General features: G+C 38.5%; 1 protein-coding gene across 2 annotated transcripts in view; it reads right to left on the bottom strand.

Annotated features, from left to right (window-relative positions):
- TOP2B (DNA topoisomerase II beta) overlaps nt 1–5080 on the bottom strand; it is a 64918-nt gene extending 59838 nt beyond the window's left edge. For both annotated transcript variants that reach the window (XM_012786179.3, XM_012786170.3), the window contains exon 1: nt 4375–5080. In XM_012786179.3, coding sequence (XP_012641633.1) covers nt 4375–4440 — 66 coding nt within the window. In that variant the 5' untranslated portion in view covers nt 4441–5080. The remainder of the gene's footprint in view (nt 1–4374) is intronic.
- Nucleotides 5081–12894: the final 7814 nt, after the last annotated feature.

Below are 12894 nucleotides of genomic sequence, written 5' to 3' on the forward strand. Positions count from 1 at the left end.
TCTTTTTACAGATGAGATAACTGAGGACTGGAGAAGTGTTTTCCCAAAGCTAACAAAGCTAGTACTTGAAGAAGCTGAATTATGAAACCAGGTGATCTGATTTCATAGCCCATACTCTTATGCTATACTAGATACATATACCCTGAAAGGGAAACATACTCCTTAGCTTTTTATGTGAAAGTAAAAGTTTAGTAGAAAAATAGATAGGTATATCCCCGAAGTCTCTTTATTCTGTCACATAACAGACAGAATATATAAAAGAGTATAAAAGATGAGTGTTTTGCTTTTTAATGTTTTTAAAACGAAAGGCTGTGTAAATCATGGTTAAGAAAACAAATCTGGTTTAAATTCTACCTGTGCCTTATCCATGTGCCTAACAATTTGTTACCTAATCTCTAAGCCAGTCTCCTTCTCTGCAAATGGGAATAACTATACCTATCTCACCTTGTCTTTAAAAGGGAGTCCTATTTGTATTAATATTTTTAAAAACACAAGAGGCTTGTTTTTTAAAGCATACTTAGTAAAATGCAACTGTTGCCACCACCTAAGTATCTTATAGATCTGAAACTACAAGTGAACATACTTCTATCCAGAAAAGTTAACAGTTTGTAAAAACTGGATCTCAATACTGCTATTATGTTTACTTGAGACTGTATCTTTAAAACATTGCTACTTGTCCTACCAATGATAGAAGACTTTTCTGAAAGTTAGTACATCAATTATCCAACTTGTTAACAACTGAAATGGATGATGTATTATATATGCCAATAGTAAACATTATAAAGGACATAAACAAGGAAATACATGGTCTCTGACTTCAGAAGTTAATAATTGTTAAGGCAAAGTTCCCATGCATGAAAGTTACAAAGACTTATGTTTTCTGATTTATAAGAGTAACAAAAATTCAATGAAAGAAAAAGATGAGTTTAAACTGGAAAATAAATGATTTGGTAAGACTCATCTAACCTTGAAGAGGAGTTAAGATTTACACTGCTAGAAAGAAGAGAAAGGCATTCCTGAGAGAAGGTAAACATGCAAAGGCAAAGTGACAAAAACAAGCATGACTTGTGCAGAGGACAGTGAAGAGATAAATCTAATTATGGGTACTTTAGAAAATAAATTTCAATGACGAGGGCACATAGTTTATGCAAGCCTAGCTAAGGAATTTATACTTGCAATAATGTGCCACTAAAAAAAAATTCTTTAAACACATCTTTAAACAGTATTTAAATATACAGTCATGTTTCTTTAATTAGAAATATTCAGAGTCAAAAAAATTATTTCAATGAATTTTGCTTTTAAAAAACTACAGTGTTAATTGTGGTTATATATATTTTTTACAGAGAGACAACTTTTAGAGATAAATATTGAAATGTTTACAGATGAAGAGATATATTATGATTCTAGGATTTGCTTTGCTTCAAAAAAATGAGAAGGGAAAAAGTAGATAGTCTCAAGTTGATATTACTGAAGCCTGATGATAAATGGGGAGGGAGCTTGTTATACTATTCTGGCTACCACTTTTTGAAATGTTTAACATTTTCCATTACAATAGTTTTTTTAATCTACCAAATTAGAGTATTGCCGAAAAAAGATCAAGTCATATAACTATATTCTAATATTTGCAAAAGTTTGCTACAATCACTTAAACATAAAAGACTAACAGAATGAAACAGACTATAATTGTCCACTAACGAAAGCTTCACAAACTAAGAATTCAAGAAAACATTTGCTTCAGAGAAGATAGCTGCTGTCAACTTTAACTCAAAATAGTTTTACTATATTGATATTTTTTATTTTAATTATACAAATTTTGGTTAAGATACTGTAAATCAAACACAAGCAAAATAAATTATTAAAAACAGAACACCAATCTTAAGCCATTTTGCTTTGTGGTTTCATATGATGAAAGGTAAACTTTTCTGCAATGACAGCATTAACAACACATACTAGCATGCATCCCAACAGAAGTTAATGCCAGCAGCACATGGCATATGATCCCACTCCCACACCCAGAAGATGATATCAGGGCTAATTTCATTCTTATTTCTATTATCCACAAGCAGGTGGCATCATAACACCAGCTTCAATAAAGTTACCCCTCTTCCCCAATAGATGACTGCTGCAATAAACCCCCAACTTTTGTAAAGAAAAAATTTGCTTTTGCCCCAGCTAAAAGATATTTTATGCAAATGCAACTATAATCCATTATTTCAGAATCTGCATTTCTTGAACGTCACCAATAACATTTATTATTATATTTATTATTTATTATATGTAGCACTGTGCTACTATCCCATTTAATTCTCAATGCAATCTTATTCGAAAGGTAAGAAAGCAGGCTTAGGTTCCTTGTGAAAAGTTTCACCAACTATATGTGTTGCAGATAGGATCTGAACTACATCAATCTGACACCAAAGCCCATAACCACTTCACTATATTACCTACCATAAAATTAAACCAATCTATGATCACTGATGTATATTATAGACATAAAGATGCTCATATAACCTAACTTAAACTTAGAGTAAGCATTAAATCTTAAAGAGGACTTATGAGTGACTATCATTTTAATAAACTTCTAATTCAACAAGATATACTCTATAAATAAAAGACTAAGTAATTTTTACTTCTCTTTATTATACTGTATTTCCCATATTTCTCATAATTAGTTTTATAATGAAAAAATTCTTTAATCAGTGTGTCAATTTTAGTTTCAAAGGGATTTTTCTAATGTTAATGAGATCCTCCAAATTTTGATAAATTTCTTACATAAGTTTCCTGTTGAGCTTGAAAGAAAAAGTGGTCATTTAATTATCTACAAAGCTAAATAGCAGTATATTAAAATATTGCTATCAAATGTTAAAGCCAACCTATCCATCCGTGGAGCAAAATGTTTACCATTATAGAATCAAGAGGTCCTCAGAGGAAACACAGATCAGGCCTCCACACAATACAATCTGGCTACCTAACTTCATTTTCAGATGTTGGACTTTAATAACGGGGATAAGGGCCATCAACTTTAAAAATCATTATTTTACATTATGCATCCCCTCCTTCCCCTTATCTCCCTTCCACCCCTACTCCATCCACATGGACCACTAATTTATTATCTAACATTTTCTCTCCTAGCTCTAGTCCGTTTACACTTTCATACATTATTGGAGTAATATACAAAAATCGGAGAAATTCAACAGTAAGAGCCTATCAAGTTAATTTTGCAAAGTACCTTGGCATGCAAACAAAAATGGTTAAAAATATTTTTCTGCTGTAACAAACACCCTTTTCACAGGGAACACTCGTCAATGCACCGCAATTACTGCTCAACTCACCTAAATCTCACCCAAACAAAGAGAAAATGAAGAAAAATTAAGTAACAAAACCACCAACATGAAAGTTCCCTTGAGGTGTTTGGGTGCGGGATGGGGAACAGACTGAAAAATGAAACGCTTTTTCCCTGGGATACCCAGTCAGTTGACAGAGCTGGATTTTTTTTTTTTCTATAGGAAATGACCCTAATCTGAACTCTACGCTGAGCAAGTGAAACGCTGGTGAATTATCGATCTGTCGTGGGAATCCGGTCTCTCCAGTCCTTCCCTCCACTACTGACTGCTACTTCTACTTCCCAGCGGGAACCGAGCGACCAAATCCTTTAACTCCAGGACTAAGCACTTCAAGTCAGCCCTCGGGAACATCTATTCATCCCCCACCCCTTTTCACCTGAGATGCTGACGTGGGCAAGCGCTTCTTTCAATAATCCCGCCCTGACAGATGGGCGATCTACGGTATATTAACTGCTGAGAAACAGCCATCCCGAACGTGCTCTCGACTGAATGAGACTTTCTGAATTCAAGTGTAAATTCAATCCAAATTCATTCTTCTTTGAAAGAGAACAGCACCAGAAACGGCTGCATTTAGAGTACACACACACACACACACACACACACCCCTTTCTCCAGGGTTTTCTTAAACCCCGTTCGGAGCAAGTGCTGACCCAGACAGACACACATGCTTTACCGCCATCCCATCTTCTCAGGCCCGACTGCCCGGGAAGAGTCTGAGACAGCGGGAAAGAGAAGAAGCTGGGGCTACACGTCCCATTCACGATTTTGTCTCCCCAAAGTTTCAAGTGTACGTTATGCTCCTGCAGCCTGAGCCTCCAGCGAGGTGACGAGAAGAAAGAAAGAAAAGGCGCGGGGGTGGCGGGTTCTGCTGGCACCAGCCCCGACGGGGCGCACGTTCCGGGGACTGGATTTCCCTCTTTCCCCTCCCCCGCCCCCTCGGACCGCGGAATTCCTCCCCGCCGCACGCCGGGAACAATGCCGCACCCGGGACCCAAGCCCCGGCCGCCCGCCCCGGAAGCCCGCCACTCACCACCCAAGTCAGCGCCCCGTTGCCGCCCGCGCCGGCTCCCGCGCCGCCGCCACCCGACTTGGCCATGGCTGGTGCCTCCCGCTCACAGGCCCCGAGGCTGCAGCCGCCGCTCCCGCCTCCCTGCGTGCCGCTGGGCCCCGCCGCTCCGCACCGACCCCTCCGCTCGCCGCGCTCCTAGCCGCGCCGGCCCCCGCTCCCCATCGCGGAGACCCGGAGCGGACGTCCGGCAGAGCCCGCCGAGGAGGCCGCGCCGCCCGCCGCCCTCAAACTCGAGGCGCGGCAGCCGCGTCGCCCGGGCCTAGCGCGGAGGCTGAGGAGAGGGAGAAAGCAGGAGGCGCCGGCGGCGCCTGAGCGGCGGCGCGGCCTCCTCGCCCGCCCGCGAGCGCTGCAGCACGCGGGGCCGAAGCCCGGAGGTGCGAGCCGCGAGGGTGGCCGGGCAGCCCGGGGCGTCCGGACGTGGCAGGGACACTGAGGCGCCTTGTCCTTCTCACACTCCACGAAGGCCAGCCACTCGAGTCGCCAGAGTCGTCGTCCCGGTCGCTGCCGCTGCCTCAAAAGCCTCCTTCGTCGGCCACGCTGCAGCCCGGCTTCCTCACATTCACACACCGAGAGGGACAATAAACAGAGCCGCCGCCGCCACGGTCGCCTCCCTCTTGTCCGGCATAACACCGCACACACACATTTGCACACCGGGAAGAGAGGGAGGGCGCGGCGGCCGTCCCGGCTGTCAGTCAGCACCCTGCTGTCCAATCGGGGCCTTGTCGCCACAGCCTCTCGGCCAATCCCAAAATTCCAAGCCCCCGGAGGGGCGGAACCCGAGGGGAAAACGTCATTGCGGGTAGCAACCGAAGGGAAGACTTGGGGTTTTTTGTTTGTGTGTGTGTCTGTGGGTTTTCCATTTGAAGGGAGAGCAGGGGCTGCTGTCAAGGGTCAATTGAGGGCGGCAAAGGGAAAGAGTCGAATTGGCCTCAGGTCGATTGTAATCCTCTGAGCGTTCTGTTTACTCTAAGACCCTCCGGGAAGCATTTCTTTGCCTGGGGGCTCTACGGGTGGGGGTGGGGGGGTACAGGAAGAAGCCAGGGCCGTCCCAAAGGGAAATTATTTTTAAAGAGCGTTTCTAAACCGCAGGCAAAACGTTGTAGACCACTGGTGCAGGGAGAACCCCGTGACCCCGCCCTCCCAAGGGCCCAAATGAACGCTGCTGTGGAAAGAATCATCTGCTCAGACCTTCTTTCTCCTTCCTCCCTCTGCTCCCCTCAGCCCAAAGACAGGACATGGTCAGTTTGGAGAAAACTCCATTTAAAGAACTTAAATGATCAGTGACACACAGAGATCGTTCCAGGGGAAGAATACAGGGTGGGCTGAGCATTCTGTTTCTACCCTTTGTTGATTGACCTTTCTTCTCTGAACAATGCGGAGTTGTCACTGTCACTTTTCTTTCTCATCTTTTCAGGACTGTGCCCCCTACCTCTAAGAGGGCACGCTTCGTTTTTTTTAAAACTGCTTTCAGTGGAATTCTCAAATGCACACTAAGGAATGATTTCATTCACATTAAAGCTTTCTAAGAACAAAAATTACCCACACAGCAACAACCAAAGTCTTTGGCAGATGGGAGATGGCTTTACTTCATCCTGCTTCTGAATGTAATTCCACTCAACAAGTATTTATTGGGCGCGCACTCTGCCAGGCTGTGCCAGGCTCTGCCATGAGTTCAAAATAAAACAAGGCCCCTGATTTCAAGCCATTTATAATCTGGCTTGTGAGACAGACTAAAAGGGAGTTAACTATCACCAAAATGAGTTCTTGAGGGCATGAAGTGCCACCAAAGCGTTGTGACAAGAGAGCTTTTTATAAAGATGAAAACGGTATTGCAGCTTTGAGAAGAGGTGTTTTTGTGAACTTCCCTTCCAACTGTGCATTTCCTCTCAAGGGAAAACAAAAATGTCTTGGGTCACATCTTTCAGCTGCATTCTGAATCCAGAGGTGGGGAACTCTGAAACATGGAAATAATTTAAACATAGTTTTTCTTAATTAGCTCTCTGGTGGCCACATAAGCATATTGGGGACTTTGGTTCAGAACAGTAAGGTCTTTCTTTACCTTGAACTTGGGGAACAAGCTTTTAAGTCAGACCAGGGCCTAATCAGGGCTCTGAACCTGACCAACTAAGTATCCATAGCCTTGTTATTTAACAAAGCCTAAGTTAGGGCCTTGTTAAAATGAGGATTTTTCCTTGTGTACTTACTGTGACTTTATATCTCCAAATATATATTTTGTGTTTGAAAAGGGGTAGATATTTTTAAAGGCTGTAAGTTTTTTATAGAGATATATGCATTAAGTAGAGCCAAGCTATAAAATATATTGCTGTCTCCTTTTTTAAACTTCAGTTTTCAAAAGCTCTTTACCTTCAGATTTTTTTTTTTTTTTTTTTTTTGAGACAGAGTCTCGCTTTGTTGCCCGGGCTAGAGTGAGTGCCGTGGCATCAGCCTCGCTCACAGCAACCTCAAACTCCTGGGCTCAAGGGATCCTCCTGCATCAGCCTCCCAAGTAGCTGGAACTACAGGCATGCGACACCATGCCCGGCTAGTTTTTTCTATATATGTTAGTTGGCCAATTAATTTCTTTCTATTTATAGTAGAGACGGGGTCTCGCTCTTGCTCAGGCTGGTCTCGAACTCCTGACCTCGAGCAATCCGCCCGCCTCGGCCTCCCAGAGTGCTAGGATTACAGGCGTGAGCCACCACGTCCGGCCTACCTTCAGATTTTGAAATGAATAAAATAATGTATTCAAAAGCCAAATAGATTAAGAAAATGATGTTCATCATTTCACTTGCCTCATATATGAGGCATTATTTAGTCCTTTAGCTTTCTAAGTATGAAGAATAAATTTGCTCTGATAAAGTTACTACTTTTATTCTTAAGAAAATACTGACTCACCTAGAAGAATGGCAAATAAGAGTTGTTGAATATAAATGCAAATCAATATTTTAAAGCAGAGATTTGTGATGACTGGGAGAAAGTGATCAAAACTATCTCAGCTTCGAAAGAACTATTGGTCTTTTAACTGTATGTAGCAAACTTAACATATCTTTACGATAAAATTGATTATATCCAACTTATCACAGCTTTCCCTTCTGGGGTAATGTTAAGTAATTTCCATTTACATAGGAGTTGTAGCAGTAATTACCACATTAAAAAGCTTCTATATCAGGTTTGTCTTGTTTTGGATACTATTTACTTCATAGGTATATATTACATTTTATAAAGACTTAATTTCTACTCCATAGCAAGCATCAGCCAAAATGAAAAACTGTAGAAATCAAATTATTTTTATAAACTAAAAACACCAGGTCTTCATTTAATCAAACTTGCTGGGTAGCTTCCATGGGAGCTTGTCCTAGCTACTTCAAAATTTTTATTTTTAGATCTTACATCATAGCAATCAAAAAAAAAATTAAATGCATACTTTGTTAGGTACTCAGGACCTAGGAATTGAAAAAGGGGATCAAGATTCAGTCTGTCTTGAGTTCATACCTGTATTATATACTAATAGTTTTAAAGTAATCTTTTACGTCCAAAAGCAATTTTATTTTTATTCGTTTGCTATTTAATAAACAGTTTACTTCATGAGTCACACCTGTCACTGCACTTTATACACAATGGGTAAGTTAATAAATTATCTAAAGATAGCAACACAAAAATATACATCTAGGTATCTGGAAAATTTTCAATAGAATTTCCGCTTAAATCATGTATTGCTGCAGCATTGCAATTCAGTTGAGGGGGGAGGGAAACTAATATTTAAGCTAATGGCCATTTAGAGAAGTTAATATTTGAATTCAAAATTCAATGTCTGTAATTTTACCTCTCCCTTCTCATTGTGTTAATTTTTGTAGATCCTTAATATCTACAAAGTTCCTAGGCTAAAGAAGAAAAAAATCACATGTCTGGCCAACGGTAAACTCAGTGATTGTCCAGATAACTGTTAACTATTTAAATGTAATTTAATTTGTTATATTTCTTTAGAAGTGAGGTCAAGGTAAGGAAGAAAGTTACTATCAATGTAACTTTCTTGGTTTTCAGCATTTCTATAGTAAATATTGTAGTAGATTATTAACTGATTTTTCAGACCATTTAATTGCTCTGAATATAAGTATATTTTTATTTTTATAAAGGTAGTTAAGCACCAAAGGTAACAAATATTTGTAGATGTTTAAAGATATCAGTGATGACCATATTCATGTGTATTATTACCACTGAGAAGACAGACAAAAGCTAATGGCCTTCAATTTCCACCTATAATAAATGTGGGATATAGTATTTGTTTTGTTTGACTGTTATTTTGCAGAAGTTTGTTTTGATTGGTTTTGGCCAAGTAAGCTATACTGATCCTCTGGTAACATTCTACTTACTTATATAGATAAAAGGGACATTTTCACTTATTTTACATGATATAGATCAATTAAAATTCAGGGTTCTTAACTGCTCTAAATTATATAATGTGGAGAACATAATTAGTATATGCCTCATTTAAGAAAGCTGCTCTTGGCCTCATAAGGGAGTCTAATACTAGGATGGATTTTTAAAGAGGCATCATGTTCTGAGAAAACTCAACTTTGGGGGACACTGGATACTATCATTCACTTACCCTTCACCAACAAAATATTACACAGTCCTAGCATATGTGTTACTAAGTTGTATTTGAAGTTTCTGGTTGCCCAGAGTCATCTGGTTCTGATACTCTGTAGATTTATAAGACTTGGACCTAAAGAAATGAGATAGCAGTGGCTTTCCTACCTAACTCAACTGTTTCCATTTCAGAAGAGTGGGGAACTCTAAAGCCAGAGTTGTCAAGTCACTCCCATTCTGTAGTACCTTAAAAGTTTTTGATTTGGCAGGTATAGGAGCACAGGAAGGGTGAGAAACATCTATATCAGAAGATGTAAAGCCTTTGAGTTAGAAGAATTTCTGGATAAAGCAAAAAAGATACCTACAAGTTATCAATAGTGATAATTAAAAATCAGAATTCTCAATAGACATCATCTTTTAGTGTGCCAATTAATAACAAAACAGTAAATTATTCTCTATCTTCAAAACAGGTAAGAGATTAGCCCAGACATCTTATATAACTGATACTAATATCTTGTCTATCAACTTTCTTCTTTACTTTGAGAGGACTATCAGATTGTGGAAAGATCCAGAAGAAGGGTAAAGAAAGCTGACTCTTCAAGCAATATATTTCTGGTTTAAATGTTGTTTGGAAAAAGTAAAAGAATAAAACCAGCCTGTTTAGTAAATGGTGCACCACATAGTTCTAAGCTAGTCTTAGAAAGTGCCTGACATAGTCAATGTTCAATAAATAATTGCTCAAAGAATGGATTCAAGGTGTGTCAAGAAGCCCCTTGCAGTGAAATATCTTATGCACCATCCATGATGGTGCTGAAACGTGGCCACTTGAGATTCATTCTTCAGGATGCTTAAGACTTTGTGTTTTCAAGTGTTCTTAAACTTTGTTAACAGATTATCAAGAATTGGTTAAAGAATTCTTTCTTTTTAGGAATGAGAAACAGGATGGTGTGAGGAGGGAAGGAAGAAGAGAGATTATGGTGCCAGGAGAAAGAATTAAGGGAGAGAAGAGGTGAGACAAAGAGAACAAATGGATCCATTTGTGTGAAACTGAGTGGAGAAAGGAAACACATTCTGGCTGTGAAAGCAGGATCAACTGTAGCCTCGATAATACTTATGCTTCATTTCGTTAAGCAAAACCCCACTTATTGAGAACGCTGGTATCTGTTTAGTACAGTACTGGGCAGGCCTTTTCACACATACTGGCTTAATTAACTTCCAACAGCCCTAAGAGAGAGGTAGTATTATCCTTATTTCAGTCAAGAAAATTAAAAGTCGTAGAGAGAGCTAAGTAGTGGAACTGAAATTAAAACCCAAGTCTCTCTTACTCCAAACCACACCCTCTTGTCCCACTGCCATGTTGGCTAACATACTTGGCAGTATAGCAAATTTGGCAATGTGTTAGGAACTTGGCAACACTGGTGAATAATTCTAGCCATTGGCCCTCAGTAAAACCCTTTGGTTGTTAAATTTTATTGTTGAACTATGGTGACAAATACCTCTGATTTGTATGACTGGCTAGAAATTGCCTTTGAAACCAGCCTGAATCTGCTTTGTCTTACCTTGTTACAAAGTAAGTTGCTTTTTGAAGTCCAAAGGATCAAAGAGAACCTGAGGCCCAAGATCCTGTGGATTTTGTGATATCTTTCTATCTATGTGATTTTAAAATTTAAAATTCAAATGTAGTGTGCTCATTATAGAAGATACTCAAATAGCTAACTTGCAAATGCAGAGGGAAAAATACAGATGTACTATGGGATTACACTGTTGGGTTCACATTTTGGATTAACTTCAAACTCACAGAAGATATTGAAAGCAGCATAAAATTTTCTCAAATTATTTAGTTAAACAGGGACAATTTATTTGTGGACATTCCATCTGTAAGGATTATTTGCCTTTTAGTAATCTATTTTTATGTATTACATTTTTTGCTTCTCCCATTCCAGCATGTTTATGCAAATAATGTTTCTCAGTACACTAGGGTTCTTGAAGTATAAATGGGTATTTTGGAAATTTAAGTCCCAGAAACCATGCACACTACATTATAGTACTCATATGTAAAGGATTCATAAAAGCTCTTAGCATTTTTAAAGTCTTTGAGCAGTCCTACAGGAAACAAGACAAACTTATTTAGCAAGTCAAACTTATTTGAAACTATTTTTAGAAATATCTATTAACATCCCTGGAACTTATGTTTTAGTGAAAAGACTTTTGGAACTACTGCCACTTTTTATACTATTTTTGTTATTAGAACATGTTTGTAAGTTTAGAAACTATAAATAAATAAGCAAAGAACAAAATGACCCATGATTCCACCACTGAGATAATTACTATTAGCAGTTTGATGAATATCTTTCCACTCCTTTTGTAAATGCTTAAAACAATCGTTTCTCGGCCTTTTGGCTAAGATCAAGTATGTAATGTCAAGTGTAAATGCTTAAAACATGTACTTTTAAAAAAGAAAATAGGTTCCAATACGTTATTTAAAATTAAAAATGAATGCTATTTCATCAGAATGGCTAAAATTTAAAAGACCGCAATACCAAATATTACTGAGGATGTGGAGCAGCAGAAACTCTCATACACTGCTGGTATATGTTGCTTGCCACTTTAGAAAACACTTTGAAAAACTGTTTCTCAGTATCAACTAAAGCTGAACATTCACATATTTTATGAACCAGAAATTCCACTCCTAGGTATATACAAATAGAAATACATACATATATGTACCAAAAGACACACATAAGAATGTACATAACAACACTATCCATCATAGCCCCAAACTAGAAACAATCCAAATGCCCATCAATGATAGAATGGATATATTGTATATGTATACAATGGAATACTGTTCAGCAATAAAAATTATCTACAACTGTCCTTAACATGTATCCATCTCACAAATACAGTATCAAGCTAACGAAGTCAAACAGAAAAGAATGCATACTATGTAATTTCCTTTATATAACATTTTGAAACAGGGAAAACTATAGTAGTTATAGAAGTCAAGATGTGGTTACTGTGGCAGGGGGATTCTAGGTGCTGCTAATTTCTATTTGCTGAACTAAGTGGTAAAATACGAGCATGTTTGTTTTGAAAATTCATCCAGCTATACACTTCTAAATTTACACTTTTTTGTACAAAAGTTATGTCTTAATAAAAAGTTTACTTGAAAATGCTATATTACCAGTGCTTGACAGAAACAAGATGAATGTGTGTGGAAGAACAGGATCATCGAAGCCTCTGAGTTGATCAATGACTCAGAAGATTCACACTCTGAAAATAAGATGGTAGGAATACTCTTACCAATTTATTTCACTTACATTTTCCTTTTTATGTGCACAAAATGATGTAAGATTAAAGAATGTTTTAAGTATAAATTTCATGTGACAGAAAAATAAATACTACCCCATCTGAAGCTCTGCAAAGTCATTAATGAAATCTTTTAATTACCATGTTACCTGTATTCCTTTCACCCCAATTTCCTTGATTTTCAAGAAAAATATATAGAATTTTCATAATAACAATTATAATATTATTGGCACTTGCTATATATTGGCACTCTGACAACATATTACTTGCATTATCTACTTTAATCCTCACTAAAACTGTATGAATTAGGAATATGTTTCCAAAAGTTTTCAAAATTGTAAATGTAATGCCTTCTGGCTGTGAAAAAACAATAAAGTGTGTCTAGTAACATTTGGAAACACTCTAACATCTTCTCCCTATAGATGTCACTGGTTAACAAGTTGATAAGTGTCCTTCCAGATCTTTTTTGTGTACATGGAAACACACACATGCACACAGAAGAAAGGTCAGTAATAAATAGGATCGTATCATAAATACTGCTCTGTGAGTTGTTTCACTTATTTTAACTGCATCTCGTGAAAATGT

Source organism: Microcebus murinus, chromosome 1 (assembly GCF_040939455.1).
Source record: "Microcebus murinus isolate Inina chromosome 1, M.murinus_Inina_mat1.0, whole genome shotgun sequence".
In the NCBI taxonomy this organism is placed as follows: domain Eukaryota; kingdom Metazoa; phylum Chordata; class Mammalia; order Primates; family Cheirogaleidae; genus Microcebus; species Microcebus murinus.